The sequence below is a fragment of the Python bivittatus genome, unplaced genomic scaffold (assembly GCF_059951505.1).
Source record: "Python bivittatus isolate LINGU-HERP-01145 unplaced genomic scaffold, Pbiv_v1 ctg000330_np1212, whole genome shotgun sequence".
NCBI lineage: Eukaryota > Metazoa > Chordata > Lepidosauria > Squamata > Pythonidae > Python > Python bivittatus.
This window is the reverse complement of record NW_028277058.1, coordinates 30,326,287-30,346,097: the sequence shown is the minus strand read 5'-3', so window position 1 is coordinate 30,346,097 and position 19,811 is coordinate 30,326,287. Positions and strand designations below refer to the sequence as shown.

Genomic DNA, 19,811 nt, shown 5'->3' with positions numbered 1-19,811 from the left:
GGTTCTAGTTTATCATTTTCTCTAGTGGTGTCGAAAGAGATTATTACACCAGGGCCTCTTAAAGCAAAGTATAATATTTTTGACATATGGCTAAACCTACTGTGCTAGCTGTCTGTCCATCTTGCCTCCTCTCCCAGTCTCAGCAGACATTATGGAAAGTAATGGTTGGTTGTTTTAATTGTTTATTGGGAAATCCATTAATCACTCCACCTTAAGTTGATGCACAATGAAGTGGGTAGGGCAGTACCACATGTTAGACTCATGACTAAGGTATACACTGGCTACGTAGACAAAACAAATTTATGCTGGCTTAGGTAGTATTACCCTATGGACTGGAACAAATCATATCGAACCAGCTGTCTGGATGTGCAGCTGGCAAGTGAATCTTGAAACCAGGAGTGCAAAGCAAATCTTAGGGTTGTGGTGGAAATCAGAAGGTATGAAGCCAAACCAAAAAGAAATATACAGACAATATCCTTGCCCAAACAGGAAGACTTCTGTAGTTCTTGCTGGGTCCAGTTACCAACTCAGATAGTCGGGACTGGTCCCATAACTCAGAACACCCAATTGGTATCAAAGTAGTAAATACTGAACTACAGTCCTAGGAATTATCACAAAAAAAAACCAAACACAACCAAGATTTCCACATGTGTGTGTATGCCATATCACCCTCCCACACCATATTATAAACTGCTCTTCAATGTACTCTCATTAAATGAGAAGGGGTGCTATTACCAAATCAGCTTCTTCTTGGAGACAAGATAGGAAGTGTGCAGTTTTTTGAATCCTGGTTATTGCATTCTGACTCTAATGACAAATGATATTAATGAACTGGAATTGAAAGAAACTGAGGCAGATTTTAGACAGGCACAGATTTATTTTATAATTTGCTGAGAAACTATCAGGGAACAGGTTAAACATAAAATTATCCATTATTTTTCATTAAAAATAGGAATGAAAATCAGTTAAATCCTGGAGATGCATACAGTAAGCAAGCATGACATTCAGGTTTTACATAAATGTGAGATCTTGCTGATCACTGTTCTGTGTGCATCTTGGAGTCTGGCAACTGTTGTATTTATTCTTATAGAATATATTTAGTATTCCAGAATGCCGTCGTTTTTGTAAACAATGTTTCCTTTAATAATTACATACTCAATCAATTCTTGATGGCCACCAAACTGATAGATTAAATGTTCCCACCTGAAAGAAGTACATAATTATATTTTATGCAGAGAACAGAATAAGAAACAATAGACAGTCTACGTGATCAGAAAAGATAAACAAGCACAGGATGGTATGTATAAGTGCTTTCCTATTTAAAATATGTGCAATCTTCTACTTTCTACCCCTTGAAAACTCACTCATCAAAGAAAAGACTAGCATTAGAACCATTTATTTGCTTGCCTGCTTTGCTATAGGATCATAGACCATAGTAAAAAAAAAAAAAAAAAGCACAGATTACATAAAACAATTAGCAGTGAATAAAAAGAATAAAGAAGTAGGAAGAAAAAATGGAAAGTGTGTGTGAACTGATCAAATTGCAATAGCCAGTACAGGTGCCAAAAGTCATTCTTATCAGACACATCATCTCATTGGAATTAAAATAAACAAAACTGTGTTACATTCATAGTGATTGGACTGGACTGATCTTACAATAGAAAAAATGCAAATTCTGATGACCAGGGATATTAGCTCTCAGCACCAACAATGGTACAGAAGGCAGTTCAGTAGAATTTCTGTGATTATATCAACCTCGACATTCAAGCAGATGCAAAGGCATTCTTGAACACTTGAATCTCCCCTCTCTCACCTATGAAGAGAGGGCTTCAAATCTGGCCATAGTGAATGCTCATCTGTGACGGGCAGAGAGGTGTGTGTATGGGAATAACTGCAAAGGTGATTGATGAAGTGTTTGGAACAATCTGTATGGTCTCACTAACATAAAAGGTAAAGGGGCTAAGGTACATCCTTGCTTGGGGTGGGGATAGGAAATACCAGGTTGCTTGATCATGTATGTATTTAACAAGCATAGAGGTCTTTTAATAAAGCATCATTATCAGCTGGAGGACATAATGATCTCTAGATGGGGCTTCTACTCTCGTGCACTAAATCTTTCCTTTGGCATCCTAAACCAGATATTGTTGGATGCCAGTTCCCAGAAAACTTTAGCCAAAGCTGATGGCAACAGTAGTCCAACAACATCTGAAGACTACTAGTTCCTCACACCATACATTTGAAATTTTCCATACATTTATCAGCTCTATGCCTCATCTCCTTCCACCATTCCATAGAACTTTTCTTGAAGTATGTAATGGTCTGATCTGGAAAGAACAAAACTTCTGAATTTCATCCCGAGACTTATTATAGCATTAACTCTTCCATATCCAGACCTCAAAGTCCCCTTGGCAACTTTTGAAGATGGGTGCAAACCACAGCTGGATTATTATCAAACAGGATTTCATTGTAATCTAGCAAGCATTGTCATGCATTACATCCCACCCACTCAATACTTATAACTTTGTTGAAACAGATAAACAGAACTAGACCTAACATGAACAATTTTTTTGGTATCCATGTAACGGCCATAGTTTTCATTTATTCATGTATTTTATGTATTTTTGTACGGCTGACTACTGTACACTTACTAATTACAATAAAATCAATATAAACCAAATAATCTTTAAACTAAATTAAAATCTTCAACCACTTAAATTATGCTCAGAAAGAAGCACTTTAAAATCTGACCCTTGAGAGGGTCGTCCTCTCAACCCAGTAGAACAACATTCCACAGACATGGGAGCAGCAGAAAAGACTTGACCCCAGTTTTCCAAAACATGAGCCGGTGCCAACTGTAAGCAAGCTTTCCTTCCCCTTAATGAGCAGTGACAAAGCCCCATAGGAGAAGCTTTTTAATTCAATTTAATTGGATGGCAGTGCACATAACAGTCAAATAAACAAGGGAACACAGAATCAGGAGTCAGATCTGGAATCTGAAGAATTTCTGCAGCTCCCTACTGACCTTGTCAACAAAGAATTGTGTCAGATTTGAGCTGATCCTGCACTGTACACTACAGTCTAGTATTTTCAGATTACAATGGCTGGAAACTCTGGGAAGTATAGTGTCAACAAATGGTCTAATTAATTAAAAAGGGCTATTTGGTTATGGTCAAGAACTGGGGGACTCTAATTTTCATTCCTGTCAGAATTTTCTGAATCATGTGAAAATTCAAATACTGCAAGTGGATATAATTGTTATTAGTAGTAACTGGGCGCAACTAGATAGTAGCACCTAACTGACCTTGGCTGATTTCAAAAAGCTAAGCAGAAACAGACCTGGCTACTACTTGAATAGGAGATTCCTAGGATCTATAGTCTAGATTAAGAAGTGAAAAAACAACAACAAAAAATAAAACCCAGTTTGGAAGAAAATAATGGCAAACCATTATACCGTTGCTATGAAAACAACATGAAGATCTAGGAAGTCACTAGGAACCAAGCGTGACTCAAAGGAGATTTCACCTTTTATTATTACCATTAGTATTATTACTCATAATACTTTCCCAGATAGTGCAGTCCAACTTACAGAATTTCTAGTAATGTCAATATTAGGGAAGACTTTACACTCTTACCTTGGAGAGTTAATGATAATGAGATCTCCTTGTTTGCCTTTTTCAATAGAGCCATGGGTGTGGGATTTCCCAAGAGCATAAGCAGCATTAATGGTGGCAGCAGCTAAGGCTTCTTTCATGGACATCTTCATGTTTACACAGGCTAAATGCATGACCATCAGCTAATGAAAAGACCAAACATGCTATCTGAATTTACTAAATAGATTAATAAAACCACAGTTATATCAGTCACATCTGAAAGCCTCCAAGCTTAGTTTGGTATGAATTCCAAACTATGGCATGATTCAAACCATAAGCTATGTCAGGAGTTTTAAACTAGTTTACAGAATTAGATATTCTGGTTCACATCATGGGTGTGTTAGAAGTCACAAATGGGATCTGGTACTCCCATTTAGTTTTATGAATTACTTTTTTTGGTAGCTCAATGCCTCAGGAAGCCTGACCAGGATGTAATGATGTCAGCAGGGGGGACAGGAATGACATTTTCAGCCATTTCTTATCATTTTGGAATGAAGTGAGGGTGGGAGGTGAAGTGTTGGGAACTGTTTATATGTTTTTTGGGTTGGCAGTTTTCCAGAATTGGCCAAAAATTGCATTGCTGTTATTTAATTTAACCACACTTTGGCAATGTAAACTTGGGAGGTTCCAGAGACCACAAAAGAGAGGCTAATGACCTCTATATGACCCATGAATTATTCTTGAAAAATGAAAGATCTGTCTGCATGGACTTCAAGTATCTTTTTCAAGAAGAAAAGCAATTTCCTTCTGGAGAGTCTCATGGAAAACTACTTTGTGCATGAGGCCCCTGCAGCCTATCAGCATTTCAGTGCCCAGCATTCAGTTCATAATTAAATTCACTGATCACTAATATAAAAAATGAAACAGAATATTTTATATCTATATTCCAAGACTGAAAGAAGAAAAGGAACAGTAAATGAACAATTATTATGATTCCAATAACACCGAGTATAGTAGCATTACCATAGAACAACAGTAAGCATTTGGATTAAAATCACTGCCAAGAGCCACAATCACTCCCTCTTTCAACATTTTTCTAGCTTGAGGCTGTTTCAATCTAAAAGAAAAAGAAAAAAGTCAAAAAGTATTTGAATGACAAAATAAAATGTATTAGTTCATTCCCCATATATAATTACAAATGTTCTAATATGACAAAGAAAAAAAAAACAATTTCTTTTTGCAATGGAATGATAACAGATTCAGGGTGGTAAGATTATATTGTGAATATATCTCTTAACCCTGGCAAAGTTTTAATTAGAAACATCAGAACTAGAAAATTAAAAAATGATGTATAATTCAATCCCGTGCATGGCTGCTTGAAAGTAAGATTCATTTAAGTCTCACATGAGTGTGGACCCCAATTCAAAATATTAAACTGTCAGAAATTAGAACAAATATATATATATATTACACCTGTCAGAAATTAGAACAAATATATATATATATATTTTACACCTAGCTGACAAAAAGAACAATTCAGCAGAGCTTAGTTGCAAATGAGTCTCTTAGAGCAATGGAATTCTTATTTCAATCGACTCCATACAACCATCAGGCAATACTTCTATACCGTAGTGCAGCATTTCTCAACCTTGGCAGCTTGAAGATCTGTGGACTTCAACACCCAGAATTCCCCAGCCAGCTATGCTGGCTGGGGAATTCCGGGTGTTGAAGTCCACAGATCTTTAAGCTGCCAAGGTTGAGAAATGCTATTGTAGTTGATAGTGATCATGGAACTCTCAGCCTTGGGTCCTTATTGTGACCTAATGTGTGAGTACTCCACTCACATGGACATTCTAGTTCATTATGGGACAAATAGCTAACTTTACCAGCCCACTATTTCAGCCTACAAATGCATGTCTAAACTTGGCCAGTATATCACAAATTGCCAAGATGGCTGCTTTCCAGTGCTTGAAAGACCATATCTTCCAAGATAAGAGTCAGGATATTTTAGCAAAAATAGATAAATAGATAATATAGACCTGCTAGGCCAACCTTATTGAACAGCTAAATTGGTTGACACTGCAAAAATCATGAATTCTTATTTCATATGCCAACATTCAGTTTTATTGTTGTTGTGAGCTGCCCAGAGTTGTGTTCTAAGATGGGTGGCCATACAAATCTTTTAAGTAAATAAATAAATTTAAAATTAAGTATATTCTAAAGTTGGTTTTGGTTTTAAATCATCTCACTCTCTTTCTAGCCATGCAAGATCAATATTTAAGTTGAAACTGAAGCTACGTATGTAGCATAATCCGAAGCATGTTGACTCAGTCGTAGGGCCCACTGAGTTCCATGAGAAGTGCTCCCTACAGAGCCTTCCCCAATATAAAATATTTATATATAGCCTAATAGATAGATTAAAGCATTGCACATACCTCAGGATGTAGGCAGTGGTTGGCAATAGGACAGCTGCACATTTTGCCTGGGCCATGGCAACAATTCCTTCATCACTAATTTCTTCTAGGTGACTTATAGCTTGCGCTCCCAGTTCAGCTCCAAGCTATGGTGCCAATGTAAGGTGAGAAAGAAGCATCAAGGAAATGGTGCTTAAATGTAAAATAAAATTCAAGCATCTGGCACTGACTGGCTCCACTATTAGGCAGAGTGAACCACTCTCCTCAGATAACAGACAACATACTATACAGCTGTTCTGAGGTTACTCAACTAGCCTGATGCCTTAGATGTGGTGGAAAATGCCAACTGCCAACGTAAGTATCCATAGAGAGTAAAGAAGATGACCTTGATAGAGATAGGCAAGATCTGTTACCAAAACGATGAACAGAAAAACATGGCTTAAGTCCAAAACAAGCAGAAGGAATGTGAAGGTGGCTCAGACAAACACCTCTCTGATTCACATGAACATAAGAGGGGGAGAAAGTAAAGCACAATCAGACTTGCAAGATTCCGTTACTATAACTAATTTTAATAATTAGCTTTCCTGTGGAGTTGATTTTTTGGTCTGGTCTAAAGAGTGGGGCTGACAATATTATTGCCATGTGGAATGGTAACAAGTACCACTTTAGCCCTTGGCTCCAAAGCAAAATTCCTTGGACTGAAATTATTTCAAGCTTATCTGATAGAGCCATAGGACTTGATTAGTTTAACATTATTTCTTATTTTATTTTTAGAAGCTCCTGAACTTCTTTAGAACATACTATATAAAGGTTTTGTGCTGAATGAAAGAATTAATAAATGTAATTAATGGAGAGGAAACCTGACATAGATTGATTTATTTTAGTTTTGTTGCACTTATATACCAAGAATTAAATACCAGTAGACATTAGGGCCTCCCATAACTTATTCCCACAAAAGTTTGTAAGGTAAATTCACCCCATAAACAGACTGACCCAGAGTTACCCAATAAGCTTTGTGGTAAAGTAACAAGTACTAGATTAGATGGGTACTGGCCAAACATGTTGGACTTCAGTTTATATATTTTGTGTGAGAGTTGAAATCCAATACAAACAGATGGAAAGCTCCAGGCTGCTAAAGGCTAAACCATACTTGTGTTAGGCGCAATCATCAGGATTCAAAGGATGTTTCCATTGAGAATTCTAGCTGCCCCCACCACACATTTCCAAATTTCCCTTTCAAAAGCCTTGTCCCATAAAGCTTGCACAGAATGTCATGTAGCTTGTCCAGCTGTTTGAAGAACACATTTCAAAGCTATGCAAATGAGACCCAATTTTAAGAATGGAAAAAGAAACAGCAGTAGGTTTTAAGATGCAAGCTAAAACAGAGTCATTGCTTGAGATATTTCCTGGCCACATTTGCATATCACATGAAAACATGATTTTACAAGTATGAAACTGATGCCCAGAATATGCAAAAAACTTCAGAGCTGTTCCAAAAATTCCTCCAAAAGCTGCTAGCAAATTATGTTTAAAAAAAAACACAAAACAAGACAAGGGGCAAAGCGATAAAAATATAGGAACTTATTAAATTTAATTTTCAATCCAGTTAAATAACATTTTGTTAATTTGTCCTTGGCCTGTGGTTTCCCGTCATGTAATTCAAAATTAAGCATGACCTTTGGCCTGAAAATAATTGGAGGATCCTGGCTTGGTGCAACATAAAGAGCCCAGCCTCCTGGAATCTCACCCCCTCCATCTTTCCTGGAAAACCAGGAGGGGCTGAAAAAGATTTTCCCATGCAGTGTTTGTTATCTGCATGACAGAGGAGGCATAAATGGAAACATATCTGAATTCCTCTTGGTCACATGAAAATAGAGAAGGGGAGAAAGGAGCGTGGAATCTGATTCCCATTGTTTGAAACTATAGTTTATCATGATATCCCAGTATGGTCATGATATATTATGATAGAAATCAATGCATAAGCTTTCAGATGCCTTCAGGGATCATTATGAAATGTTCTTTTTTTTACACGTTTTAATATTTGCTTGAGAGTTATTTTTTCCTAGGTAAAACATGAATAGCTCCCAGAAAAAAAGCGATGACATTAAATTATAATCCATTACTTTATTTTTGCTTTAATTCATTTAATAGATCAAATATATTTGGGATATTACCAGCACTTTTTGGATACTATGCTTAGTTGAAGTTTATATTGAAATATATTATATGAATTATCAGACAGTAGTAATGGATGATTGTGGAACAATCAAAGTATGATGCAGCAACTATTAAACTGTATACCGGTAATACCATTTAAAAAGTTTTTGAAAAAGTTCATCCTTTAATTTACATCATAAGGAAACGATATGCAAAATCAATGTCTGAATGGATTATAAAAAGTGATCAGCAAAGGTCAGGAAGTTCAGCTAACTGATTAACTTCATATGCTGTCTGCCACATTTCTTTGTTACTCATTGCCAAAATGTTGCATTGCACTTTAGCATATGTTTGTCTATGCTCTTATCTCAGACCAGAATCAAAAGCAGATGAATCTTAGTAAAGGCATACCTCAGCACAATTCATTGGATGCAGCTCATCCCCGTGGAAGTTCATTTGTAACCCTATACCTTTTCCAGCCTGCAGAATTCTTCTGGTAGAACTCAGATCAAAGACACCCTTCTCACAGAAGACATCTATATTGTCAGTATGTATTTCACCATTAAGGTCAAGTTCCCTCAGTTTAGGAAGATGGGTGTTGATAATGTCATTAGCAGCTTCTATCGCATTTTTGCCTCTATAAGGAGAAAATAAAACAAATCTGCAAAATCAATTGAATTGAACAGTGTATGCTCCTGATTCCTTTCTGCATAAAAATCAATAGATGAAGTAAGATCTGTTTAATTATAAGGTGGCCAAAGGATGTTGTCAATGTGCTGTCTTTCATTATACAAGATCTGACTTTGAGAAATGGTTAGATCATTTCTCCTTCCCCTAAGAGGTCAAGATAATTCAACCACACAAGTTGCCCCAAAATTTAGTGAAGAACTCTGAAAGACCATCTGTGTCCAACTCTACCTCAAGCGATCTAGACAAAAGAATATATATTACTTAGGTACTGCATGGGCTCCACAGTAGGTAGAAGAAATACCAATGTCCAATTCCTTTTTAGCCTGTTCAATGACTCTGAGCATCTTAATTTCTGTTTCTAGGTTTAAACCATATCCGCTTTTGCATTCAACCAAAGTGGTGCCTGCTCTGAGCATCCGTAACAACCGGATTTTGAAACTTTTGAGGAGCTCATCTTCTTGGGCTTTTTGAGTCTGCTCCACAGTGAAATGTATTCCTCCTCCAGCTTGATGAATATCCATATAAGAGGCACCTGCCAACTTAAAAACAGAATTATCTGTGAAACATGTGTTTGGGGCAAAGTGCATAGCACACTGCACAAAAAGAATACTATTCTGTTATAAGAGAAGGTATCAATTTAGCATCAGAGAATGTGAATACTCAGCCTTTCTCCATCAAATTACTTTCATGCCTTAATTCATCTAGATATTTTAAATTATAAAGTCTAAACCCATGTTTATTAGATGGCCTCAGAACACTGGTATTTGTGCAGCTATGTAAATAGGAAGGAGAAAGATGGAGAGGGAAGGATTCAATATAAATTTTCTTCACCATCGCTTTTCTGCTTATGAATTATCACATCCCCAAAAGAACAGTTGTTTAGGCTCTATGACATGCAATAATGAACATAGCTTTATTATAGAAATATATTTCTCACACAGAATGAAAAGCACATAACAAATTAAATTATACACTTGTATTGGAAAACTTATACTGTATTACAGTAATATTTAAGCCTGAGAAAGATCCTACAAGATATGCAAACTATAAATCAATATATTTGCTTAATATAGATGCTAAAATATTTATAATACTGGTTAGGAAGCTGCAGAAAGCAATGCATCTATAATACACCCATTTCAACCTGGATATATAAAAAAGGGACAAGCGTCTGACGGGATTGCTTGGTGATTGATATTATCCGTATAACTACAAATAAACTGAAACCAGCCATTCTAATTTCATTGGCTGCTGAAAAGGCCTTTGATATGGTCCATACGGAATTTATGAAGTGTATTTTAAGAAGACATGAGTTTCCATTCATGAGTTCACTGGATTCAATTTAGTATCTTCATTCTGTGGCTACTGTTATCACAAATGAATTTCTTTCTCAACTCATTAAATTACATCGTGGCGCTCAATAAGGGCGTCCTGGGCCTCCCTTAAACTTCAGTTTGATTCCAGAACCAATATCTTCTTCTATTAAGATAGTCTCAAGATATTCAAAGTGTGCTGGTGCTGAATACTGAATATAAATTGATCTTATATGCCAATTATATTATGGTTATTCTTGGTAATTATGCAGTGTCATTACCAAAGCTTGTTCAAGTTATTTAGCAATGTCATTTATATTCTGGTTGAATTATTAATTGGAATAAATCTATTCTTTGGGATCTACTATTACTATAGGAGATTAGGATTTATAATTTGTAGAGATTCTATAAATTACCTGGGTTTACATCTTTCTTGAAGTATATCACGATATGTTGAATTATATGGACACACTGAATATGTTGAATATATCCAAATATATAGATGCAGTTTCAATATATATAACTCAGCTGACTTAAATCCCACTAAGTCTTTGGGGTAAGATTAATGTTACAAAAATGAATATTACATTGTGATTAATGTATATCTTAAAGGGATTGCACTGTTAATTCCCTTTAACTATTTCATACAAATAGAATAGGAATTATGGCAGGGTAAAGGCCCTAGAATATCTCAGGCTAAATTATGACTACCTTATGAGGATGGTGGCTTTAACCTAGCAGATGTTCAACTTTGCACCTTTGAAATCTTGGTGAGTTTTAAGGTCCAGGTATACTAAAATGAGATCTTAGTTTCCTGCTTTTTTTCTTTTTCTTTTTTATTGAACAGTAGTTTACACCAAGAAAGAAAGCCTAAGCAAGCAAAGAGTATAGAGTGTTATGAGAAGTAATACAAGGTTTTCCTGGAAAGATTCTAAAATAACTTTAATTCCTACACTGGGAAAAGATCCACAGAAGGTAATCTCCTATAGACCAATTTCACTTCTTAATGTACACTATAAATTATATACAAAAATATTGGCAATCATCTTAAATATATTGTTTAGACATTTTCTTTAGACCAAGGTGGCTTTATTCCAGAAAGAAACATATTCTCTTTCCTAACATTAGGAAAATGTTAAATATTATATGGTTAATATGACTTGTTGAGCTATATGTTCACTGGATATATTCAAGGCATTCAGTTCTCCAGAGGAGACTTTTTTAAAGCAGGTACTAACAAAATATGAGTTTAGGCTCTATTTTCTCAATATGATTGATCAGATTTACATTCCTACAAATGTGCAAATAAGACTTAACAATTAACATACCTCATTGTAATTTTGTGAGGCACTAAACAAGGATGCCCCCTATCACCTCTCTCATTTAATTTGGCTTTAGAAGCCTTAGTAATTGCACTGCGCACTAACAATCAGAATCAAGGAATTAAATTTGGAGATAAATTATATTTATTAAGCTTATTTGCAGACAATATGAAATTTACATTGTTGAACTCCAGTTCTGCAACCAAACATATTAAGGAGGAACTTGATGGGTCTGCAGAGGTATCAGGCCCCTTAGCAAATTTTCAAAAGTCATTTTAAATATTTTTTCATACTCCCCCCACAACTCAAATAGAGGTACAGTACATCAGGGGTATTTAACCCCTGCTGGAGTAGTATAAATATACATGATTGTTCTTCGAAATGATGGAGAGGCTGTACGCAAAAAGGATCCTTTTGCCATCTGTGGCAGACATGTGAAAAAGTGGTATTCTTCTGGCATAAATTTTTCAGCTAATTACAAAACAAAGTGTCAAATGCTCTGCGGAGCTTGGCTTGTTGTATCTATTCCTGTGACCCAACACTTCTCTTAAAAGCAAGAAGTTGATGGTCTGCTTACTTTTGGCAGCAAAACTAACTATTGCGCAATGTTGGACATGTCTTGAAATTCTAACAATTTATCTGTGGGTTAAAAGAGCTTTTTCAAGTGCTATATTAGACAAAAATTACTGATGAACTTAGAATAATGAACTTTCAGAGGCAAGAACCACATTTTTATCAAGCTTATAAAATGAATATAACGGGTAGATTATATTCATTATGGTAATTGCAACAGGTATAACTTTTTCAATTCCCTGTTTTGGTTTCAAATCAGTACCTAGGTTATTTTAACTTTGGAAAGAAATATTATAGTCAAGGACCTCAATGTGATATTGAATTATATTCCTAAAACATGGAATTTGTCATTTCATGAAGAGTTTTGGCTCTATCAAGCCTGGGTACATTAAGGAGGATAATTCTACCTAATTGGAAAGAAAGTCACTTTCCTGATTTTAAGGAAAGCATCCAGAATATTTGTATCCATATGAGAACATGATACAGTATGTTGTTATATAGTCTAGTTTCAATCATAAGCTTCATGATTGAATCAATTTTACGTTGGTACTTATATTTATCATAGGAATCTTTCTGTTAATTGGGGGGGTTGCTTTTTTGTTATGCATGGTTCACTTTGATTGGATAGCATACAGTATATAAGGGGTTTTTTTCCTTTTAATGTAGGAATTCTTTTCTTTTGTACTTTGCCATTATAACAAATAAAATACAATAAAATAACAGTATTGGAAAGCTAATATTATAACATGTTTCAAAGTGCTATGTGCAACTCTATTAGCTGGGTTTCCACATCACAGTAAGCCAAAATGTTGTTTGATTTTGACTGTGTGAACCAGCTACCCCAATTGGCAAACTATTGTTTATGGCTGAGCATTATGTGTGAAAATAGCTAATTGTCATTTAAAATAAACCATGGTGAAATCAACCATGGCTCAGCATGATGAGTGAATCAAATTATTTAAAAAGCAATGCATGAACTGTTGGACATACATCTGCAGCAAATCTGGCAACATATAAAGCAGATGAATCTAATTTCAATGTATGTGGATCATGAAAATATGCAGCACACTTTTAAGTGATGAAATAAATTCACGTACCCTCTCTAACTCCAAAAGGTTCAGTGAAGGGACATGACAAATCTTGAATGTGGGACTGCACTGGGTTTAGAAGCAGCAGCAAGAGGGAAATTGCAGTTGCTCTGGTTCATAAATGGAGGCATGGAAGTGAAGATAGTAACACATTTTCCTTGAGTGTGAGAATTATGCAGTGGTACAAGAAGAGCATTCTGTACTTTTTATGAGGGCTTATGTTCCAGAGCTGAGAGTTGGCATTAAAAAGATGGCTACATCAAAGTTAACCTCTGATAAGCAGCCTGTCCTAGTTCTTTGAAACTAATTTTATCTTGCTTTTTTCTAGCAGAGGCAATCTCTTCTAAATCTACCTTATTTTGCATCTTGATTTGAATCTCTCTCTCTCACACACACACACACGGGTTTGTTTTGTACCACTTTCTATGTCAATGAATTTTTTCTGACCCACTGAAATTAGACTACAGACATGTATACTATTAGTATACAGAGAAATATACTATGTGGACCTGAGGTTCTGAAATAACTCTTGTAATCGTATTTTAAATTCAAGTTTGCTTCCTTGAATCAAAAGTCTCAAGCCACTATATCATTTTAAAAAACATTAAAAAAAATATTTGAATGGAGCATCTCCTTACCTGGGGCTTGCCTCCTCTAAAACAGGCCCTCCTCTGCCTCCAAGCCTATCTTTCGCACTGGTTGACGATAAAAGCAGTTTCTTCCATTTTAAATACATAACTACACATGCATCCTTAGATGTGCAATATGTTTTCTTTGTGGACAGATGCACACCTTTAGGTGCAGCATACTTTCTACCTGTAGGAATCAGCCGTTTTCTGTTTTTCTTGCCTAACAATTACCTTTAAAAAAATCTGTCATCGTCATCCTTCATTATTCTGCTGTTGCCACTATCTCAGGGACCTGAAGTTATCTACATTGCCATCTAATGACTGCACCCACTGTTACAATATTTCTGCATTTCCAAAGCAAACAGAAAAGCACTGCAGGCATATACAGCATAACAGAAAGGAACCCAAATCCTCTCTCAATGTCGTAACTTACCTTCATTGCAAATTCATGAACCCTGTCACCAGCCCATACAGGATGTGTGTGGGCATCTACTAGACCTAATTAGAAAGAAATAAAAAGCACGGTAAATAAACTTTCTGGAGTTTTCAAAGTTAGCCGCTAGTACGCAAGAGAGGCAGATTACCAAACTTTAACAATGAATCATGCAGTCAGCAAATGCCTTACATTGCATGTTCAGAAATTGAGAAAGTGAAACAGAGAGGGAGGGAAGAAACTTCTGTTTGCTTTTATTTTTTAAATTGTGTGTGCTTGTATGTAACTTTGTTGCAAATTGACTAGAAAGAGATGAAATATCCACTGCACTTGAAAATGTTCATGCAACTTCCACTGAACCTGATGGAGAATGCAACTGGAGTTTGATTTATTCACTTACTTGCTACATTTAAATCCCAACTTTCAACAGGAACTCAAGGTGGTACATACTGTATATAGTACTTCCCACTCCAATTTTATCCTCACAACCATCCTTTGAGATAAATTGGGCTGAGAGATAGTGACTGGCCCAAATATTGTGCTTCATTTATTTATCTGAATTCCAGCTGCCGAGACTGGGACTGTGGGACAATGGATCCATTATGTCCTGCCTGAGGACTTCTTTAATTCTTTCCTATTGTATTTGAAAATTTTCTATGGCATCATTCTTGTAAATATGCATCCAGCTGTCCATGGATGGAAATATTAAACTTTAATAACCTTCAAGGCAACTGTTTATGTATTCTTTTTCAGGCTTTGCTAGTATTTCAGTTCTGGAGTTTCTTGATAGGTTAATATTTAATTCTACACTGTTTATCTCATGCCTGCTTAACATATACATATTAGACAGGCGAAGCTTGTTTTGGTGCCCCTCATTCTCTGACCAGGAAAAACTTCAGATACACAAAGGAGCTCTCAGGGCAGCATAGCACAGATGAGTCAATCCTGACAACAGTTTGGTTAGTTCTGGCAAGTTGGGAAGGAATGCCTGGCCCAAGATCTTCCAGATAGCTTTGTAACTGTGGCACTGGCTGAGGCATTGTGGGAATTGTAATCTCTGGGGATCTCTGGGGAACACCCGGTTGGAGAAGGCTGCAATTGTAACAGATACCTGCTCTGCCTGATGCCCCGATGCCTTCAACAGCAATAAAACAAACAACAATTAAGTATGGGAAAATTTAGACATATTTAATATTTATGTGGGTAGTCATGAGACAATCATAAACTTGGAAGTGGACTTGAAGGCCTTCTAGTCCAACCTACTGCTTAGTGCCTCTGCTTAGGTGCTTCCAGCGAAGATGGGTCCACTGTAACTGAAGTTGTTTCACCACTGAACAAGTTATAGTTTAGCTCATTTCTGCTATTTACTCAAAATTTGTTTTCCTGCAATTTCCATTCCTCAGTTCAATTCCTGCTCTATAGAGTCAGCTCCATCTTCTGCACAACGGTCTACCAGGCACTTGAGGATATCATCATGGCTGCCCTTATCTTCTAGGCTAAACATAGTTTTTATTTATGTTATTAAATTGAAGAATTTATTTGGCCATACAGCTTGAACAATGCGACTCTGGGTAGCTTATAAGAAACAAGATAAAACAGGAGTCAACAATGAACAATAAAATCAATAATAGATGACATGGCTCAAATTCAGTTAGTTTTTTCAGCCATGTTGCATGTGATTGTATGTATGTATGTATTTTATATACTCACTCATCTCACATATGTAATTCTGGGTGTCTTACAATAAAATAGATAAAAACAAATAAAATACGTAGTCTAAAATAAAAACACATGGCAGCTGAGCTTTATAAAATAATCACCAGCAAAGCTAAGAGAGGATCCATTGCACTTCCTGGGTCCCAGGCCCAGGCCCAAATTCAAGTTTTTAGGGCCTTGCAAAAGGTCAGCAGGGTCTGGGCTAAACTAGTCTCAGGTGGAACAGTGTTCCACAGGGTGGGCGCCACAACAGCAAAGGCCCTCCTGGGCCCCGCCAGATGATACTCCTTAGCCCCTCCTGCTGGACCAAGTGGGGCGGGTAAACACAATTGAGGAGAGATGGTCCCCCAAGTAGCCCAGTCCCAAGTCATGAAAGGCTCTCAAGGTAACTACCAGCACCTTGAATTGCACCTGGAAGCACACTGGAAGCCAATGCAGCTTGTGGAGTAGTAGTGTCACGTGTGCTGAAAACCTGACACCATTCACTTCCCCCACTGCTGCATTCTGCACCAGCTGAAGCTTCTGATTCTGATGCTGCATATCCTAAATTAAAGGTACTGGCAGGCTCAACAGACACACACAAGTGGACAGAGACACCTTTCTTTCAGAACATTCTGTGCCCTTTACCCAGTCCTTTTCACCTCAAGTGAAAATAAAGGATTAAAGTTGAGGCGCACCTTGTACCTCCATAAATACATAGGTTTTTGTTTGGTGCAGTGAATCTTTAAGTCGATACCAACCTGGTAAAATGCACTTCCCTGAACAATCAATTATTTTTTCAAAAGTTACTCCAGAGAATTGCTCACGAATGGCCTTTGCATCACCGACTGCCTTTATACACCCATCTCTGAAAACAAACCACAACCTGAGGTTAAATTTCATGGAATTATCTTTTTCTCCCTAAAGTTAGACCTCTTTTCTTAGGAAAAGTGCTTAAGATCTCCTTCATCAAGTGGTTTAAACAGTGTTTTGTGATCCACCAATATGGAAAGAAGAGTAAACTGGGACCTAGACTGTGGGTTACTTACAGATGAGTCTCTTCTGGAGAGACTGTTCTGTCTCATTTTTGCAAGAAGTCTGGAAAATGTTCTCCTTCTCCTCCTCTGTAACCCTCCCGTTACTTTTTTTTTATTTATTTATTTTCAGGCTTGTATGCCGCCCATCTCCCCCAATGGGTGACTCTGGACGGCTCACAATAATAAAAAAGAAGAAAAAAACACAGGTCTCTCCAAACATGGCTAAAATCTATAAATAATTTAAAAAACATATATTAAAATGCCCTAAAAACCTCCTATGATTTTAGCCCTAAAAAACCTGTAAGATGCTGGGGGGGGGGACAACCCATCATCCCACCAGCCATCTCCACAGGTGCGGGCCCCCCTCTGGCCCCCAGGCCTTCTGGCAGAGCCAGGATTTGATCCCTTTCCTGAAGGCCATGTGGGAGGGGGCACACCAGATCTCAGGAGGCAGGATGTTCCATAGGGCGGGTGCTGCAGCAGAAAAGGCTCTCTGCTTAGACCCCACCAATTGAAATTCTTTGACTGGTGGGGTCTGCAACCTGCCCCTTCTGCTGGACCGAGTGGGACGGGCTGAAATGACCGGGGTGAGGCGGTTCCTCAGATAACCTGGTCCCGTGCCATGAAGGGCTTTAAAGGTAATGACCAACACCTTGAATTGGACCCGGAAACAAACTGGTAACCAATGCAGCTCACCCAACAGCGGTGTTATACATGCCCTCCTAGGGGCATTAAGAACTGTCTGCGCCGCCGCATTCTGCACCAGGTGTAGCTTCCAGATACTCTTCAAGGGTAGCCCCATGTAGAGCGCATTACAGTAGACCAGGGCATGAGTGACCGTGCGGAGGTCCTCCTGATCCAGGAAGGGGTGTAACTGCCGCACAACACGAAGTCATGCAAAGGCCCTCCTAGAACTTCCCATTCCTTCTTCTTCTTTTTTTAAACCTATTTTAATTTTTTTTTTCCAGAGAAATTAAGATAAGAAAGAGATGCCCAATCTCTTTACTGGTAGCCCCAGACGTCTATCAATCCATTCCAGCAGGAATAACATGCTCCCATATTAGGAGAGAGTAAGCTACTGACATCAATGGGGTAATTAATTTAAGTGTGTTTCATTCATTTTAATGAGTCTCCTCCAGGTATGATCACATCTTGATTGACTCATTCACTAATGAATAGTAGAGAAGTAAAACTGGATTTGCACACTATGCTATATGGATTTCTTGGTTCTTCATTAGCATGTGTGAACCTGCTGTTGGGCTTCATAAACCATGTCTTATGCCAAACCCCCATGGTTAATGCAAGCCATGGCATGACATGATGGGTGAATTTATTCTAACTGTCCTAAACTTTAGTTTCAAGAGAGTTAATGAAGTAAAGCAATAATCAAACACTGTCGATCGCTGGATTTATTGAGCGGGGGAGTCCCCACTTGCTTTTATACTTGGGGCAACAGTTCCTCTCATTCGCCTGTCATTTGAAAGCCCAGGGGAGCTGGCAGCGGCCATCAGAACGCCGCCTCTGCCCAGAGTAAGCCACGCACCGCCCCTTGGAAGACGCGCTTACTTGCCGACCACCACGCTGGCGTTTTCCCGCACGGCCACCTGCTGCATGCCGGCCTCCAGGAGATACCGCTCGCCTTGGGTGCAAACAACCACCACTTGCTGCGCGCCTTCGAGCAACAGCTTGCACTGACCGCCGGCCATCGTCTCGCCCGCCGCAGACCTAAGGCAGGAGCCGGGCAGCAGCCCCAGGGGGCGGAGAGCGCGGCGCAAAGTCTGCTCGGTCAGGGTCTAATGCCCTCTCCCGCCCCGGCTCTCAGGAAGGGCCGAACTTATTTGCTGGCATTCAGCACAAGGCGCAGCTCGGGCTGACACGTAGCGCTTGGTCGCCCTTTGCGTGCTTACGATCCTGTGCTGTCAGACAGAGTCGGCTTGCTTCGGTCCCAGCAATGTCGTGGGGGTGGGGGGTGCTGCCCTCTGGAATAGCCTTGCCCTGCATCCTCTACCCTGTCTGAATCAAGCGAGCCCTACACACTTGGCCCTTGGCTCCAGGCCTCGAGTTAGGGGGTTTGGTGAACCTTTTGGGTTGGAGATGATGTGGGAGGGTGGTTTTTATGTGGGATGACTGTGTTCTTTATACATAACGTTGTCTTCTTGCTTTTTAATTTTCTGAAGCCACCTAGAGTCGTGGAGCTGGGCAGCCTGAAAACTTGATAAACGAATGCAACGCAATTCACAGTAGGCTTAGCGCCACTAACATGGCTATGAACTGTAGTTTAGGGCTATAATAGACTGAATCTGCACAGTGGCATTTGGAATTGTTTGGAATGGGGTAAAAAAAAGCCATGAGAAATGGTTGAAAAAAGAAATAAATGCCCCAACCATACACACCAGCTACAGAGAAGCCACCCACTCAGGCACAAGAGGTGAAAGAACTTTTCTAAGTACAGAAGATACCTTCTGCACCAAGGAGGAAACCTGTGAATCACAATCTACTGGGAGGTTTTGAAATGGCAAATTTCAAAACCTTTGGTGCCATCTGGGACGTTTGGAAAGGAAACAAGTACATTAATAAAGAAATGGATGCACGCACACACACACACACTAATCAGCACCCATACTTTTCCCACTCTGAGGCCAGAATGAATATAAACAGAATATAGGAGGCTGTGGTAAAGCTGAGATGCTAGTCTGGATGGCAAGCTACAGCTGGCCAGGCCCTCAGTTGCATCTGCTGGAGCACCACAGGTCAAAACTCCTCTCTTGTGATAGATTTTACTTGCAGGGTTTTATTGTATGCGCTTGCTTATAATTCAAAAACACTGGAGGGTAAATCCTTAGCAAAGAGCTTAAAAATTTTTTTCAGTC

General features: G+C 38.4%; 1 protein-coding gene across 1 annotated transcript; it reads right to left on the bottom strand.

Moving 5' to 3' along the window:
• Window positions 1-857: 857 nt before the first annotated feature.
• On the bottom strand, window positions 858-18,732 carry AMDHD1 (amidohydrolase domain containing 1). The gene is made up of 9 exons (XM_007439474.4): window positions 18,508-18,732; window positions 16,666-16,772; window positions 14,210-14,274; window positions 9,113-9,390; window positions 8,573-8,798; window positions 6,026-6,150; window positions 4,614-4,707; window positions 3,633-3,793; window positions 858-1,203 (listed from the first exon to the last, which is right to left on the bottom strand). The coding sequence occupies exons 1-9, from the start codon at window positions 18,645-18,647 to the stop codon at window positions 1,098-1,100; spliced, it is 1,302 nt and encodes a 433-aa protein (XP_007439536.2). The 5' UTR covers window positions 18,648-18,732; the 3' UTR covers window positions 858-1,097.
• Between the last annotated feature and the right edge of the window lie 1,079 nt (window positions 18,733-19,811).

What these genes read in the sequence shown, in the direction of transcription:
- AMDHD1 (XM_007439474.4), bottom strand. Translation starts at nt 18,647, where the DNA reads ATGGCCGGCGGTCAGTGCAAGCTGTTGCTCGAAGGCGCGCAGCAAGTG. An exon ending in TTCATGAATTTGCAATGAAG is followed by an intron (nt 9,391 to 14,209) that starts GTAAGTTACGAC and finishes TCTGTTTTTAAG; the next exon opens with TTGGCAGGTGCCTCTTATAT. An exon ending in ATTATCATTAACTCTCCAAG is followed by an intron (nt 1,204 to 3,632) that starts GTAAGAGTGTAA and finishes TACTTCTTTCAG; the next exon opens with GTGGGAACATTTAATCTATC.